This window comes from Lepus europaeus, chromosome 20 (assembly GCF_033115175.1).
Source record: "Lepus europaeus isolate LE1 chromosome 20, mLepTim1.pri, whole genome shotgun sequence".
Lineage (NCBI taxonomy): Eukaryota > Metazoa > Chordata > Mammalia > Lagomorpha > Leporidae > Lepus > Lepus europaeus.
In genome coordinates this window covers 11,781,612-11,799,429 of record NC_084846.1, presented here as the reverse complement: position 1 = coordinate 11,799,429, position 17,818 = coordinate 11,781,612, and the positions used below count along the sequence as shown (strand labels likewise).

Sequence of the window (17,818 nt, the reverse complement as noted above, 5' to 3'; positions counted from 1 at the left end):
GTGCTGGGGCTCTTTATTGTTCCTGGTGTCTCCTGGACAGCAGTCCCCATTTTGTCTCACTTCTCTTGGGTGGTGAAGGGCTGAGGGTGTGGGGGTTTCCCCAGCAAGGCAGGAGACCAGCACCATGTTTCTTGTGGCCATTATCCACCACATTGACTGAACACTCATTGTACCCGGCTAATGCAGGTGCCGGGCTGCTGAGCTCTGCCCACCAAGCCTTAGCTTGGGGTCTCGGCTGCCACAGTGCACTGAGACTAGAACGTCCGCCCCAGTAGTCAGTCCTTCCTAGGGTCCTCAGGCTGCTGTGTAGCCACATTTGAACTTGGGGCAGTGGGCCCCTCTGAAGACATCAGCTGAGAATCCCCTCCTGCTTCTAGAACACTGTTGCACAGAGGCCAGAACCTTTTCCCTAGCCTTTCTGCACATTGAGCCTCCCTGACAATGTGGAGTGGGTGCTGGAGCGGGGCTTCCTGTCCCAGGACTGGGAGGTCGTGGGGATGACAGGGGCAGTTGGCTCAACTTGGGCTGGCTGCTGGTGTCAGGTTGTAGGGGCTCTTTGCCTGACACTTGCCACTATCTCTGCAGATACGACTCCTATGAGGCCTGTGACTCACGGGCCGTCCTGAGTGAGCGTGACCTGTACCGGTCAGGCTACGACTATGGAGAGCTTGACCCTGAGATGGAAATGGCCTACGAGGGCCAGTATGATGCCTACCGTGACCAGTTCCGCATGCGTGGCAGCGACACCTTTGGTCCAAGGGCTCAGGGCTGGGCCCGGGATGCTCGGAGCGGCCGGCCAGTGGCCTCAGGCTATGGGCGCATGTGGGAAGACCCCATGGGGGCCCGGGGCCAGTGCATGCCTGGTGCCTCCCGGCTGCCCTCCCTCTTCTCCCAGAACATCATCCCTGAGTACGGCATGTTCCAGGGCATGCGTGGCGGGGGCGCCTTCCCTGCTGGCTCCCGCTTTGGCTTCGGGTTTGGCAATGGCATGAAGCAGATGAGGCGGACCTGGAAGACCTGGACAACAGCTGACTTCCGGGTGAGTGAGCAACCTTTCCCCTGGCCTCCAGCTGGGATATAGGACCCCCCCCCCCGATTACCTGACCCCCCCATTTTTGTCCCAGACCAAAAAGAAGAAGAGGAAGCAAGGTGGCAGTCCCGATGAGCCAGATGGCAAGACCCCCCGGACGGACGGCTCGGACAACAGTGACTCGGACAATGGTGAGTGGCAGCCCTGGGCCTGTCCCCTACTCCCGTGGGGCTCCTGGGCCAAGCTCCTCTCCTCTCCCCTTACAGATGATGGCACAGAGGGAGAGGCTGCGGAGGGCACCGAAGGCCCTGAGGCTGTGGAAAAGGGCTCCAGAGCAGTAAGTGGCCCCTGGCCCCACCCCTGTTGTCTTTGCAGGTGGGGCCCGTGAAGATCAAGCTGTATGTGTGTGGCGACCGAAGGCAGTGCTGTCCAGTGGAATGTGTTGGCCGCCTAACCAGAGATATTGGTTTTATTGTGGGGCTCAGGTTGGGACAGTGAGCTCCTGGCCTGTAGCTACTTGGGCCTTGTTATTTAGAGCCGTTTTAAATGATTACATCAGGGGTCAGCATGGTGGTACAGCAGGTTAAACCTCCTCCTACAATGCCGGCATCCCATTTGGGTACCCGTTCTAGGCCCAGCTATTCCACTTCTAGTACAGCTCCCTGCAAATTCATGTACTTGGGCCCCTGCCAGCCAAGTAGGAGACCCAGATGGAGTTCCAGGCTCCTGGCTTTAGTTTGGCCCACCCCTGGCCATTGTGGCTAGTTGGGGAGTGAACTAGCAGATGGAAGATACCTCTTTTTCTCTCTCTGTCTCTGTCTCTCTCTCTGCCTTTCCAATAAATAAATAAACCTTAAAAAAAAATGATTACACCTTTTTAAAGTTGGATTTTGAAATTGTGTGTTAGGAAGGAGAGGATGAGGAGGGAAAAGAAGATGGGAGAGAAGAAGGCAAAGAAGATTTGGAGAAAGGTGAGTCTCGTGGCCTGCTGCTGCGCCGGCTCTTCCAGCTGCTCACAATCGGGGGGCGGGGTTGTCCTGCCAAGGGCAGGGTTGTGGCAGAGACGCGGCCTGTTGGGGACTCCCTGGCAGGGCTGGGCATGTGCTGGCAGGGGCACTTCCTCCCCTGCCCCCTCCGCACTGTTCTTCCCAGGCTGTGGATGGAGGTGGCCCCTGCCTGGCACACTGGATTTGCCTTCAGGTGGGGACAGTAAGCAAAGCGTGGGGAGCCCCAGGCCTACCCCCTGCCCTCCGTCCCTCAGCAGTGTGCCACTCCAAGTCCCCCGTGGCTGGTGTCTGAGCTGGGACCCTTGGTGTGGTTTTTATGGCTCTGGTTTGCGTGTCCTCTCCCTTAGCGCCTCTCCAGCCCCTGTTGGGAGTCCGTGTCCCCCCACCTGAGTGATGAGCGCCAGCAGGTACCTAACAGTAAATCCAGCCTCAGCCCACTGTTGCCGCGGTGCCCGGTGGGGGGGGTGGGCAGGGCCATGTGAGCGGCGTCCCTGCACCCCGCCGCCAGTGTCCCCGGGACAGCCCCTCTTTGCCTTCCAGCCTCCCCGTGGCCCACTCTGCAGAGAGTGGGGGTGTCCTGGAGAGTGGAGGGGTCAGTGCGTGTGCCCCTCTCCTTGGTCCTAGGCCAGACCCACTCCCTGCCCTGCTCAGGGTCCCCAGCCCTGCCTGTGGTCAGAGGCTTTGCGTGGACAGCAGCTGCTCTCAGAAGGACCCCCTGGAGTGGACAGCGGGTGACTCAGCCAGAGGCAACAGCACCTGCTCTGTCTTGGCAAAGCTGAGCTGGTGACGGCCATTCTGTTCCCACAGGGGCCCTGACCACCCAGGATGAGAACGGCCAGGCCAAGCGCAAGCTGCAGGCGGGCAAGAAGAGCCAAGACAAGCAGAAAAAGCGGCAGCGAGACCGTATGGTGGAAAGGTAACCGGCTTCCCTCCACCCCTCCGCTCTGCCTCACTCTGGGGCTGCCGCCAGGAGAGCAGGGCCATAGCTCTGCCATCTCGCCGCCCTCTGGCCTCCCTTGGGAGCCGCCACCTGCTCAGCCATGCATGGACCCTGCTTCGTGCCAGGCCCAGCTCCCAAGGCCTGGCTTGTCCCCCCCATCCCTCCGCGGCCGCCTGGCGACCGCTGGCGACTGTGGCCTGAGATCCGACCCTGCTCGGCACCGTTACCCAGAAGCTCCGGCACTAGGTTACTGGGGGCCGATGCCCCTGAGGGAGGGGGCCAGCTCATCAGAGACTCAAGGTCCAAGGCGCCTGTGCCGCCCCAACTAGCTGCCGAGGCTGCCGCCGTGCCCAGGAGAGATGGCCCCTGTGGGCTATGGCAGCCTTGGGCCTGCCCTGTGCCCTGCCCGCTGGCCCCATCTGGCCGGGCCTGTGTGCGGCTGAGCCCTTCACGCGCCGGGGTCGGGTCTGTCTGCCTTCAGGGCTCCCGCACTGGCGCTTGCCTCCTCCTCCTCCGCCTCAGACTCTTGCTCTTGCTGGACCTTCCTCAGCCTCGCCGGCGCCCGGCCCCTGGGCTCTCCAGACAAAGCTGACCCCGTGGCCCAGATAAGGACGTGCGGCAGAGGTAGGGACCCGCCCCGAGGTCTCGGCGGCGGCTGGCCTCCTCCAGCCCAGGCCCCAGACCCCGGGCTTCTGCTGTGGACACCAGGCCCAGACAGAGCACCTCGCCCGGGTGGCTCCAGGGCGCCCTCCTTCCAGCTCAGACTGGTCTCTTCTCGGAAGAGGAAGATGAGGTGGCAGGTGCCCAGGCCTGCTCGCCTCCCGTCCCTCCCGACACCATCCCCAAGCATTCTGAGCAGAGGATGGTCTGGGCCTTTGAGCCCCTCAGACCCCAGAAGGAAGATGCAGCACCTTTTCGGGCGTGGCCTCGGGACTGCGTGCTCCACTCTGCGCCTCAGGGCCACCTGGCTCATGCCAGGGCATCCTTCCTTCCAGTCCCCAGCTGGGCCATGCACACAAGCTCCTGGCCTGCCTTGGTAGAGAGGCCCTCCGGCAACCTTCCAGCGACTCCTTGCCTGTTGCGGCAGCTGCTGCCTCAGGCGTCCGCCTACTGCCTGTGGGAAGGAAGAGCTCCTCCCTGGCCCCTACGTTGCAGTAACTGCAGCCTGCAGACTCTGTCCCTTTCTCCTCCCAGCCCCACCGTTCCCAGCCTGGCCCTCCGCTGGGCCTGCACCTCAGAGGCCCGTGAGCAAGGCCTGTTCCGGGGCTTGCAGCTGGGTTGGGTGAGGCGGCCGCACTGTGACCTGGGACCCGTGCAGCCTCAGCCCCTTGTTTCCCTCCTGTGGCAGGATCCAGTTTGTGTGTTCTCTCTGCAAATACCGCACCTTCTACGAGGACGAGATGGCCAGCCACCTTGATAGCAAGTTTCACAAGGAGCACTTTAAGTACGTGGGCACCAAGCTCCCTAAGCAGACAGCTGATTTCCTGCAGGTGAGCCTTGGGACAGCATAGCTGTTCAGAGCTTCTCGGGCCCCTCAGGGGCACGACCGCCACCATCACCATGAACATCGGTGTCTCTGGCAGGAATATGTCACCAACAAAACCAAGAAGACAGAGGAGCTCCGCAAAACTGTGGAGGACCTTGATGGTTTGATCCAGCAGATTTACAGAGACCAGGACCTGACCCAAGGTGAGGAGGACCCAGCCCCACCCCCACCAGGCAGGGCTCAAGAGTCTGCTGCTTGCTTCTCAGGGAGAGTTTATGAGAATAGTGGCAGGCCCACTTGGAAGTGGTGAGGCAAGGCGAGGAGCTGTTCATTTGTGAGGGTTTGGTTTTTTGTTTTTGTTTTTGTCTTTATTCTTTTTTTTTTTTTTTTGAGAGGCAAAGAGAGAGAGAGAAAGCAAGCTGTCACTGGTTCACTGCAAGTGCCCACCATAGCAGGGGCAGGGCTAAGCTGAAGCCAGGAGCCAGAAACTCAGTCCATGTCTTGCATGTGATGGCAGGAACCTGGCTACTGGAGCCATCACCTGCTGTTTCCAAGGGTCTCCATCAACAGGAAGCTGGAAGTGGGAGCAGAACTAGAAATTCTGATGGGGGTGCGGGGGTCCCAGGTGGCATCCTACCTGTTGGCCAGATGCCCATTCTTGGTCTTGGTCTGGTTTTTTTTTCTGAAGCATCTGGGTCTGGCTTAGTCACCAGTGCTGAGTCCCTGCTTCTCCCCCTGCAGAAATCGCCATGGAGCACTTTGTGAAGAAGGTGGAGGCGGCTCACTGTGCAGCCTGTGACCTCTTCATCCCCATGCAGTTTGGCATCATCCAGAAGCACCTGAAGACCATGGAACACAACCGGAACCGTAGGGTGAGTGGCCACAGGGCCTCCCTCCACCCCGGGGCTAGCCGGAGGGCGCTGCAGGGACTGGTAGGGAAGCAGGGTCAGGTAGGAGGGAGATGGAGGTGAGAATCCTTCCTGGGAGACAGCACTCGAGGTGCACTGTGTGGGGGCAGCGGCAGGCGGCAGATGGCGGAATACATGGTACAGGGGTTGCTGGAAAAGGGGGCGTGCGTCCTGAGGGCGTGCTTCCCTACGCAGCAATATTTCCAGGTGCAGGCTGATGGGTGTTGAGCTAGGGCCTTCAGCATCTCCGTGGAGGGGTTGGGGACCACGGTGTCAGGAATGCCTGTGCTGTGGGAGGAGGGAACGGGAGCCTGGGATGACTCATGTTTCTCCTCAGGCCACCCAGTGGACACAGGTGCTGTTCAGATTGTGGGTGTGGGGAAAGAGTGTTTGGTCAAGAAAAGGACATTTTGGCGAGAAAATGAACCTGTTTTGTCCAGTTTCCTGGCATCTCTTTAATGCATGGCGTGGACTGGATGCCAGAGTTGACGCTCCTTGGTGGAACGAGCTGGAGGGGGCTGTGCAGTAGGGAGAGGTCTGAGAGGCCCAGGACCAGTTCTGGCCAAAGACAGGTTTGGCTGTCATCATTTTAAAAGAGGCCAGTGGGATTTAGGAGCAATGATAGCACCCCAGGGGCCTGTAGCATTTTTCTATGCTCAGCACTTCATCTCTGGTCTTTCTCAGTGTCGTGATTCTCAGGGGGCCAGGGTTAGAGGTTGGGCTTGGGCACAGAGTGAGGACTGGGAAATGCCACCAAGTAGCCAGGAAAGACAAGTCCACTGGCCTTAGCAGCAGCAAGGCCAAGGGGGTATTGCCAAGCAGGTTCCTGGGCTGTGAGTTGAGAGACAGAAGGGAAGAGGAATCTGTAGGGATAGAGCACAATGACATTAGTAAAACTTCTGGAAAATCCAGGAGAAATGAGTAATCGCTAGCAAAATAGAAATGCAAGATTGACCCTCAAAGAAGTAAAACAAAAACAGCAACTAATAACCATGGAGAGATCTAGAAGGGTGAAGAAAGCTCCTTAGAAGTTCCCACAAGGAGTTGGTTTATACAGATAACTTGAATGTATTTTAATTCTGTATTTTGTTTTAAATTCCATACAGTAGAAATGAATAGAAAACTTCTAATTATTTTTGGGAGAGCTTTTCTGAGATACAATTCACATACCGTTTACCCATTTAAGATGACAGTTCAACAGTGTTGAGTATATTAAGAGTTTTGCAACCATCACCACAATTATAGAACTTTTTTCTTAAATGTTAAAATACTTATTGCAGATGTGAAAGTACTTTTTAAAGTGTTTCCAACTGTTAAAACTTTTTTTCTGGGAAAACTTTTTAGAAAACAAAACCTGGTAATAAAATAACCAATTTTCCAAATCCATGAAAAACAGATCTTTACAAAGAAAAATCAGAGTGTATTTAAGATTGTTTCCTGGAAGTAAGTGTACTTAGAAACCAGAAAAAAGGTAGCAAAGGGTTCACGTTTTTCAATTTTCATTGCATTTTTAAGACTGCATTATCAGTTCTCAGAGTTTCCTCAGCCTGAGTGAAAAACTAACGGACAAACCATGAAACTGCTCTGTTTTTATTTTGAATGAATGTCTCAGTCGTAGCACTGGAACAAGGAGTATGTTTGGCTTTTTCAAGTGAGTTGGTATATTTGTGATAGAGTGTAGACACAATATGTACCAGCTTTTATAAAGATTTATTTTATTTATTTGAAAAACAGTTATAGGGAGGTAGAGCCAGAGAGAGGGAGGTCTTTCATTTATTGGTTCACTCCCCAAAAGGCTACAATGCCTAGAGCTGGGCCAATCTGAAGCCAGGAGCCTGGAGCTTCTTCCAGGACTCCCACGTGGGTGCAGGGGCCCAATGACTTGGGCCACCCTCTACTGTCTTCTTAGGCGATAGCAGGGAGTTCAGTCGGAAGTGGAGCAGCCAGGACTGGAACCGGCACACATATGGGATGCCGGCATTGCAGGCAGGGGCTTTAACCCACTGTGCCACATCCCCATTCAGAACATTCTTATCACTTCAGAAAGAAACTCATACTCTTTTAGGTTTTACCCTTACCCCCAAACAACCTTCCATCCTCCCTCAATCTTAAAGCAACTACTAATCTTCCATATCTGTATTTTCCTGTTCGGTTCGTTGCATATAAACAGAATCATGTAAAAGGCAGTCTTCTGTGATTGTCTTCTTTCGCTAATGTTTTCATGGTTGATCCATGTTAATAGCATGTGTCAGAGCTTCATCCCTTTATAGGCTTCCATGTTTGTTCATCTATTTGGGTATTTGGGTTGCTTCTACCTGTTGGCTGTTGAGAATAATGCTTTCAGGAACATTCCTGTGCAGGCTTTTATGTGTTTCTCTTGTGCGTATCTAGAAATGTCATGTCTGGATCAGTGGTAACTGTTGAGCTTTTTGAGGAGCTTCCAGACTGTTTTCCAAAGTGACTGTCCCATTTCACATTCCCATCAGCGATGTATGACTGTGCTAATACAGGTTAAGCTGCCACCACTAGGGACACCCACATCCCATATCAGAGTGGCTGGTTCAAGTCCCAAGTAGTCTGTATTTCCAATCCAGCTTCCTGCTAATGCATCTGGGAGGCAATGGATGAGGACTTGAGTTCCTACCACCCACATTGGAGACCTGGATAGAGCTCCCGGCTCCTGGCTTCAGTCTGGGCTAGCCCTGGTGGTTGAGACGTTTGAGAAATGAACTGAATCAGCAGATGGAAGATCTCTTTTTGTCTCTTCTGTCACTCTACCTTTCAAATAATTAAATAAATATTTAAAAGAGAAAAAAAGAGTTGACTAGAGCTACCTGATTTTATTCTGAGCTATCTTTATGCCAGTTGGTGCTGTATCTTTGTAATAAGATTTGAAATCAGAAACTGAGACCTCTAATTTTTTTTCCCAAGATTTATTTTATTTTTTGAAAGGCAGAGTTACAGAGAGAGAAAGAGCAAGTGAGCGCTCTTCCATCCACTGGTTTACTTCCCAAATGGCCACAGTAACCGGGACTGGGCCAGACCGGAGCCAGGAGCTTCCTCCAGGTCTGCCACATGGGTGCAGGAGCCCAAGAACTTGGACCATCCTCTGCTGCCTTCCCAGGCACACTAGCAGGGAGCTGGATCAGAAGTGGGACAGCCTGAACTTGAGCCTGCGTCTATATTGGATATTGGCACGAGCGCCCATTGTTCCTTTTCAAGGTTGTTTTGGTCATCCCTTGAGTTTCCATGTGAGTTTTGGATCAACTTGTTAGTTTCTCCAAAGAAGCCAGCTAGTATTCTGGTAGATTTACATTCAGTTTCTACATCAGTTTTAGAAATGCCCTGCTGACCATATTGAGCCTTCTACACTATTAATACAGGATCTATTTTAGACCCGTAATTTATTTAGGTCTTTAATTTCTTTTATTTTTCTTTTTTTAAGATTTATTTTAAAGACAGAGTTACAGAAAAAGATAGAGACAGAGAGGTCTTCCATCCGCTGGATCACTCCCCAGCTGGCCACAATGACTGGAGCTGCACCAATCCAAAGCTAGGAGCCAGGAGCTTCTTCCGGGTCTCCCATGTGGATGCAAGGGCCCAAGGACTTGGGCATTCTTCCACTGCCTTCCCAGGCCATAGTAGAGAGCTGGATCAGAAGAGGAGTAGCCAGGACTAGAACCGGCATCCATATGAAATGCTGGCACTTCAGGCCAAGGCTTTAACCCACTGCACCACAGCGCTGGCCCTAAGGTTTTCAATTTCTTTTGACAGAATTTTTGTAGTTTGCAGAGTATTAAGTTTTGCACTTTTTTTTTTTTAAATTTAAAAATGTACATTTGTTTAAAGAATAAAAATAAGTGGAATTTTTTTTTCTAAGATTTGTTTATTTATTTGAAAGAATTACAGAGATGGAGAGAGGAAGAGGCAGAGAGAAAAGTCTTCAATCCACTTGTTTACTTCCCAGATGGCTGCAAAGGGCTGGGCCAGACAGAAGCCAGGAGCTTCCTCTGGGTCTCCCATGTGGGTGCAGGGGCCCAAACACTTGAACTGTCTTCTGCTGCTTTCCCAGGAGCATTAGCAGAGAGCTGGATCAGAAGAGGAGTAGCCAGGACACAACCACTGCCCATACGGGGTGCCAGCACTGCAGGCGGAGGCTTAACCAATTATGCCACAGTGCTGGCCCTGGAATTGTTTTTTTCTTAAATAACATTTTGGATTATTCTTTGCATTTTTGTAGAAATACTAGTGACTTTTGTATCTTACTACCTTACTAAACTAATAGTTTTTAATAAGTCATTTTAGTAGCATTTAAACTATTTCTGCTTATATTTTGATAGATTTTTAGTGAATTTCTTAAGATGTTCTGTGTGCAAGATGACTCATCTACAAATAGTTTTATTTCTTACTTGATTGCCCTGTCCAGAACCTCCAGTACAATGTTGAATGGAAGTGAGAATGAATGTCCTCACCTCGTTTCTGATCTTTTACCGTTAAGAGTGATGTTAACTCTGAGTTTTTCTTAGCTGTCTTTGATTGAGTTGAAGTTCTCTTCTGTTCCTTTTTGGTAGAGTTTCTGTTGTAAAAGGATGTTGGATTTTGCCAAATGCTTTTTCTGCATCTGTGGAGATGTTCATAGTGTTTTTGTTTTATCCTTCATATTATATGTCATATTAAGTAGGATATATCCCATTAGGTCAGAATTGCCTTTATATATCACATTAGTGCAAGCTTTTTTTCTTTTTCTTTCTTTTTTTTTTTTTTTTTCCTTGCGTGTGGTTTCGGTATGGGGTTAATACTGGCCTCATAGAATGAGTTTGGAAGTTTTCCTCTTCTGGTTTTATCCAGGCTTTAGAATCTCCTGTGAAGCTGCCTGGGGCCTGGGTTTTTCTTTGTAGGTAGCTTTGTTATTTCTGCTTCAACCAGTACCCCTTACAGGTATGTTCAGGGTGTGTATTTCTGTGTGAGTCAGTTTCCGTAGTTTGTATAAGCTTTCTACTCTATTGGCATGTGCTTGTTTACAATGTTCCTTTATAACCTCTCTTATGTCCACAAGGTTGGTAGTATCCCCTCTTTCTTATCTCATTTGAGTCTTTTTTCCCTTGGTCTTTTTTCTTTATAAAGATTTGTTTATTTGAAAAGCAGAGTTATATAGAGAGATATAAGGAGAGGCAGAGAGAGAGATCTGTCCACTGATTTACTCCCCAAATGACCATAGTGGTCAGGGCTGGGCTGAGCCAAAGCTGCTTCCAGGTCCTCCGTGTAGTGCAGGGCCCCAAGCACTTGGGCTGTCTGGCACTGCGTTCCCACACACATTAGCAGAGAGCTGGATCGGAAATGCAACAGCTGGCACTCAAATCTGCACCCATAGGAGATGTTGGCATTGCAGGTGGCAGCTTGGCTGGCTGTGCCACAATGCCAGCCGCCTGTTGGCGTCATTCTTGCTCAGAGCTTGTCGATACTTTGACTTTTAAGAGTACAAACAAACTTTTGGTTTCATTCACTTTTTTTCTTTTTCTATTCTCTATTTCATTAATTTCTGTTCTGATCCTTACTTTTTCCTTCTCCTTGCTTTCAGGTTTAGTTTGCTGTTCTTTCCATTTTTCTCATTTTTAAATTTTCTTTCTTTTTTTTTTTTTTTTTAAGATTTATTTATTTGAAAGCAGTGTTAGGAAGAGAGCTCCATGTGCTGGTTCACTCTGCAAATGACTACCACAGCCAGAGCTGGGCCAGGCCTAAGTCAAGAGCCTGGAACTCCATCCAGATCGTCCACATGTGTAGTAGGAGCTCAAGCACCCAGACCATCTTCCAATGGTTTCCCAGACACATTGACAGGGGGCTGGATTGGAAGCGGCGTCCATGTGGGATGCTGGTGCTGCAGGCAGCAGCTTAACCCACTGCGCCACAGCTCCTGCCCCCTAATTTGTAATTTTATTCCATGTGATTGGAAAACAAATTATTCTGGTTCCTTTTTCCTGAGATGTATTTTATGGCCTGGCATATGGTCCATACTAGAGAACATTCTTGTGCAATTAAGAAGAATGTATATTCTGCTGTTGACAGGATGTAGATCTCGTGCCCAGTGGCTCGTGCTGCTATTCAAGCCTTTGTCTCCTTGTTGGTCTTCTGCTAAGTTGTTCCTTCTGTTACTAAATGTGGGATTGTTGAATTCTCTGTTTCAGTCAGTGTTCCTTTTTATGTATTTTGATGTTTTGTTGTTAGGTGGGTATATACTTAGAATTGCTAGATTCTCCTGCTAGATTGACCCTTTTATCATTTTTAAATCTCTCTATTTAGTTAGTTATTTGAGAGGTGGAGTTATGGGGGGATGTCTTCCACCTGCTAGTTCACTCCCCAAATGGCCACAATGGCCAGAGCTGCACCGATCCGTAGCCAGGAGCCAGGAACTTCTTCTAGGTCTCCCATGTAGGTGCAGAGGCCAAGCACTTGGGCCATCTTCTACTGCTTTCCCAGGCCATAGCAGAGAGCTGGATTAGAAGAGAAGCATGCAGGACTTGAACTGGTGCCTGCATGGAATGGTGGCACTGCGGACGGCAGCATTACCTGCTACACCACAGTGTCAGCCCCATGTCTCTTTCTTACTGCCATTTTTTTGTGTTAGTCTTTTTTGTTTGATACTAGAATAGCCAATTCAGCTTTCCTCCTTTATTTTTTTTTTTTCCTAAAGATTTATTTATTTATTTGAAAGGCAGAGTTACAGGGAGAGAGAGTCAGAGAATGTCTTCCATCTGCTGGTTCAGTCCCTAGTTGGCTGCAATGGCCAGGGCTGGGCCAGGCTGCAGCCAGGAGTCAGGAGCTTCCTGTGGGTCTCCAACGTAGGTGCAGGAGCATAAGCACTTGAGCCATCTTCTGCTGACTTCCCTTTTCTTAGCAGGAAGCTGGATTGAAAGTGGAGCAGCCGGGACTCCAACCAGTACCCATATAGGATGTTGGCACTGCAGATGGCAGCTTTATCTACTGTACCCTTTTTCTAATACGAATTTAAAACTTTTTTATTTATTTGAAAAACAGAGATCTTCCATTTTCTGGTTCACTCCTCAAATGCCCGTAATAGCCAAGTCCTAGTCAGGCTGAACCAGGAACTGGAACACAATCCAGTGGGTTAAAGCCCTGGCCTGCAGCACAGGCATCCCATAAGGTGCTGGTTCGAGTCCTGATTGCTCCACTTCTGATCCAGCCCTCTGCTAATGCACCTGAGAAAGCAGCAGAAGATGGCCCAAGTACTTGGGCCCTTGCACCCACATGGGAGACCCGGAAGAAGCTCCTGGCTCCTGGCTTCAGATTGGCTCAGCTCTGGCCGTTGCGGCCATCTGGGGAGTGAACCAGCGGACGGAAGGCCTCTCTCTGTCTCTACCCCTCTCTGTAACTATGCCTTTCAAATAAATAAAATAAATCTTCAAAAAAAAAGAGCTTAATCCAGGTCTCCCAGTTAAATGGCAGGAGCCCATGTATTTGAGCCATCTTGTACTGCCCTTGGTGCACATTCACATTTCCAGGAAGTTGGATCTGGGACTCAAACCCAGGCACTTTTAAAATTTTTTGTGTTTATTTTCACTTGCCTGAAAGGCAGAGTGACACAGAAAAAGAGATCTGCCATTCAACAGTTCACTCCCCAAATCCCTACAATAGCCAGGGTTGGGCCAGCCTGAAGCCTGAAGCCTAGAATTCCATCAGCGTCTCCCACATGGGTGGCAGGGGCCCAAGCATTTGAGTCAGCATGTGCTGTCTCCCTGGATGCATTAGCAGGAAACTGGATCAGAAGTGGAGTAACGGTGTTAACAGACTGGCGCTGCAGCACAATAGGTAAAGCTGCTACACCACCAGCATCCCATGTGACTGCCAGTTTGGGTCCTCCACCTCCCATCCAGCTCCCTGTGAATGCACCTGGGATAGTGCTTGGACCCCTGCACCCATGTGGGAGACCTGGATGAAGCTCCTGGTTCCAGGCTTCTGATTGACCCAGCTTTGGCTGTTGCAGCCATCTGGGGAGTGAACCAGTGGGTGGAAGTCCTCTCTCTCTCTGTAACTCTGCCTTTGAAGTACATAATTAAATCTTAAAAAATTATAAACAAGTGGAGTAACAGGGCCTCAAATCGTCACTGTGATCTAAGATGTTCCAAGTGGTGGCCTCATCCTGTATGTCACAACACCTGTCCCAAACACATGATGGGGATTTAGGAGTCCCAAGCAGTAGCTTACCCTCTGCACCAAATACCCATCTCCAGCTCAGCTCCCTCAGGGTTGGTGTCTGCCTGTTTTCGATCCTTTTACTCCCCGTTTGTTGGTGTCTTGGAATCCGAAGTGTGTCCTCAACGCACAGCATTTTATTTGACCTTGTGGCTTGTTTTTTTTTTTTTTTTTTTAACTTTCATTTATTTATTTTGAGAGACAGGGAGAGGAGCTCCCATCTGCCAGTTTGCTCCCCAAATGTCTGCAGCAGTGAAGCAAAATTGCCAGGCACTTGCCCGTGGGTGGCACACGTCCCCAGCAGAGCGGCATCTTAACTGCTGCTTTTTATTGATTCGTTTTCACTGCATTTTTTTGGTGTTACTTCCTCCATGGTTTCTGTAGACCTTACCTTTTATATATCCAGGAACTTCAAGTCTGCCTCAGACAGAATGGCAATTCCAATGAGAGTACCTCCTTCCTGTGTTAAGTATGCACATCAATTTGTGTTATTGTTGCCATACATAGGTCGCATATATATATATATATATATATATATATATTGTTAACATTATTACTTTGCAAAACTAGGTCTTCTAAAGACCTGGGGGAGGAAGGGAAAGCGTTTATATCTGTCAAGCTTCTGTTCCGCTTGCCTTAGCCTTCTGCTGCCTGCTGCTGGTTCTCTTTGTTCTGACGGACTCGAGTTACCATCTGTAGTCATTTCTTTTGTCCAGTATGGCTTTGCTCCCCACCCCCCAGCCTCCTTTGAACTGTCACTATCACCACTTTTTTATTATTATTTTTATTTATTTGAAAGAGTTACAGAGAGGTACAGAGGGAGCTTTTCCATCTGCTGGTTCACTCCCCAAATGGTCCAGGCTGATCCAAAGTCAGGATCCACAAGCTTCTCCAAGGTCTCTCACATGGGTGCAGGGGCCCAAGACTTGGGCCTTCTTCTACTGCTTTCCCAGGCCACAGCAGAGAGCTGGATCGGAAGTGGAGCAGCCAGGACTCAAACCGATGCCCATATGGGATGCTGGCACTGCAGGCAGAGGCTTAACCTTCTATGCCACAGCGCCGACCCCTTAACTGTTATTATCAACCATCTTACACTTCTGTGTGTTGTAACTGAAAAAGTTGAGATAGTTTTATGTAAATGCTTTTTAAATCCCTTGAGAAGAAAGGAACAGGAACAAGAGTTTATAACGTCTTATTACGTAATCACCTTCACCATTCTTCTGACAGGATTTGCGCTTTGTCCTGAGGTTACGTGCTTTCAGACTGAAGAATCTTCTCTAGTATTTCTTACAATGCAGATCTACTGGTGATGTAGTCTGTTTGTTTACCTTGGAATGTCTATCTTGCCTTTTCTTTGCTAGGTACGGGATTCTTGGTTAACAGGGTTTTTTTTAATTTGTTTTGTTTGTTTTCCTTGTGCATTTTAAATTATTGTCTGACTGCTTTCTAGCCTTGTTTCTGATGAAAAATCAGCTCTTAACTTTACTGGGGGTCCCTGCTAAATGATAATTTGTTTTTCTCTTGCTGCTTTCAAGATTTCCCCCTTGTCTTTGACTTGTGGTGTTTTATTACGTTATGTCTTTTCTTGGATCTCTTTGTGCTTGTTCCCCTTGTGGTTTGTTGAATGTCTTTGATGTGGGACACTTATAGCAAACATCTGTTCGTGTTCAGATATTTCTTCCCCTGTTATCATCAGGCATCATGTACATGTTGGGTTGCATAGTAGTGTCCCATGCATTCTGTTTCTGTGTTCAGGTCACGTGATTGATGTCTGCACTCTGCCTTTCACTTCCTAGATTTGTTTTCTTTCTTTCTTTTTTTAAAGGTTGATTGATTTTAAAGAGTTTTATATATAGAGAGAGAGAGAGAGAAAGAGAAAGAGACAGACAGACAGACATCTTCCATCTGCTAGTTCACTTCCCAGATGGCCACAACAACCTGAAAAAGCCAGGAGCTTCTTCCCAGTCTCCCACATGGGTGGCAGGGGCCTAAGCACATTTGGACCATCTTCCACTGCTTTTCTCAGGCCATTAGTAGGGAGCTGGATCAGAAGTGGAGGAGCCAGGACCCAAACCAGCGCCCTTATGGGATGCTGGTGTCACAGGTGGCAGCTTTGGCTTTACGCACAGCACCACGGCACCAGCCCAGTTGTTTTGTGTGAATTTTATCTCTGCTGATGTCTTCTGTTGACAGTGCAGTTGTGCCTTCTGCCTCTTCAGGCATTCGTTCTTTGAAACACAGTAGCAGTTGTGACCTTGCAGTCTGTAAAGCTGACATCTGGGCACTGTCATAGGCATTTTCTGTTGGCCTTTTTTCTATGTGTGGGTCAGAGTCTCCTTTGGATGTCTTGTAATGTTTTGTTGGCAGCCAGATGTCTTGTATATCCTGGCAACTCCTGGTGCTGGTCTTGCTGTGTCTGCTTGTCTACTGTGAAGTGACTGCCACGTTCTTTGGGTGAGGGCCCTCTTGCCCCCACAGTGTACAGCGCTGTACCTTGGAAGAAGAAGCCGTGGGCAAGTGCACAGTCATCCTGAATGACAGTGGTGCGGGCAGGGCTCTTTCTGACAGTGTCTTCCCAGCTCACACTGAACTGGTAAAACTCCACTGATGGCCGGCTGGTTGCGTTAACGTGGCTTCTGTACAGGGATCATTTCTGAGATGACTGACTGAGATTTATTCCGACTCCTGTGAGGCTATTCTTAGCTGTCTTACTGAAACTCTCTGGCACTTAACTGGCCTGTGATTCAGATGACGTCCTTGTTAAATCTACCGGGTCTCCTCTGAGTTCCTTTCTTCATTGTTTTCCTTGTGTTGAGAGAGTCCACAGCGCTGGAACCTCCCCTCACTCCCCAGCCGAGGAAGTCAGTTCCTTTGGGAAGAGACCAAGCACTCGTGGTGACTTGGCAGGCTCTCCCCTGGGCAAAATCTGAGAGCCAGGGCGCTAGGGGCTGGGATAGTGTAGTGCTTCTCTCTGAGTGACTGCTGCCTTGGGTGCTGGTGGGGCACCTCTTCCTGATGAACAAGCCAAGCCCAAGGTCAAGCCTCCATGCACAGGGCCTGGGTGGAAGAACAGGAGCTGTCACCTCTCACCTTGTGCTTGCTCAGAACCAAGCCTCAGCGGCTGAGCAGTGCCGAGTCCTGTTGCTCCTGGGAGGAGGGTGCGCTGGGCCTCAGCCGTCAGGAGCTGAGCACTGGGGAACCTGTCAGCTGGGCCGCAGTCTGGAGTGGTGTTTCCATCGTGCCCAGCTGGTAGTAGCAAGTGTAGATCACGTTGCAGACGTCCCAGCCTGCTCTCCGCTTCCTGGGCCTTCGTAACTTTTCCCCGGTTCCGTGTTTCTTCACTTGCTGCCGTGTCCTTAGGAACCTTTCCAAAGCCCCAACTGGTTGGTTGTGAGTAGGTTTTCTGTCAGTTGCGCTCTAGAGTGGCTCCGAGGTGCACCTCTGCCTGCCTTCACAGCAGTGAGTCCCCTTGTTGGTGTTTCCGAAGCCTTGTTCCTTAGTTTCCAAAAACCTCATAAAGATGCCCTCAAGATGAAACTGTAGGTTTGTTTACTATTGAAAGTATAAAAGCACTAAGTAATTGATAGAGTAGTGACTCATGTATAAGACATTGTACATAGTTTTATTTCTGGTTCAGTGAGAAATCCAGCAACATTTTGGATAAAAAATACTAGAAATGAGAGCTTTGTGCAATGAAGGTGATTGTGCTGAGTGGTTCCAGCAAAATGTTCTTAGAATTAAGAGTTTGGTAAGAGATAGGATTCCAGAAAATATAGATAGGATTAAGTCTAACAATAGCCAGGATTAAACAGAGGGCATTAATGAATTCAGGGGCTTGCTTAAAACTTATTAAAATGCTACTGCAATTAAAAGCAAAAAAGTGATCCTGGCAGAGTAGTAGGACAGTGGCCCAGAACAGAGAGTAGCCGAGGATCCTGGTTTGTTGTAGAACGTAGTGTTCCTTATGGTTAGTATAAAGACAGTATGGTATGACCTGTGACCCTGCCAGCAGGGTCTAGGAAAGTGCCTGGGAGCCAGACATCAGTAATTCCGCAGGTGACTGGTACAAGTGGGATGAAGAGAGATGATACAAAATGTGACCCCAGCTCACGTTTTGCCACCAAATGAGTGTAGGGGGGAAACGTTTGCTTCTGGAGCCTTTTGAATGTCAGAGTTACCAGTGAGGGAGCATCTACCTTATGCACCAGTTCAGTAGGAAATAATGGTTAATAGTAATTT

At 49.6% G+C, this 17,818-nt stretch overlaps 1 protein-coding gene across 5 annotated transcripts in view; it reads left to right on the top strand.

The window, feature by feature from the left end:
• Positions 1-17,818, top strand: part of AKAP8L (A-kinase anchoring protein 8 like) — a 35,056-nt gene that overhangs the window by 14,431 nt on the left and 2,807 nt on the right. For 4 of the 5 annotated variants that reach the window (XM_062179293.1, XM_062179292.1, XM_062179294.1 and 1 more), the window contains 8 exons: positions 586-1,039; positions 1,125-1,221; positions 1,297-1,367; positions 1,938-2,001; positions 2,845-2,953; positions 4,326-4,467; positions 4,561-4,666; positions 5,205-5,335. In XM_062179293.1, the coding sequence (XP_062035277.1) occupies positions 586-1,039; positions 1,125-1,221; positions 1,297-1,367; positions 1,938-2,001; positions 2,845-2,953; positions 4,326-4,467; positions 4,561-4,666; positions 5,205-5,335 (1,174 nt within the window). Of the gene's footprint in view, positions 1-585; positions 1,040-1,124; positions 1,222-1,296; positions 1,368-1,937; positions 2,002-2,844; positions 2,954-3,458; positions 3,602-4,325; positions 4,468-4,560; positions 4,667-5,204; positions 5,336-17,818 lie in introns of those variants that run through there. The other variant, XM_062179295.1, reaches the window with a different exon arrangement.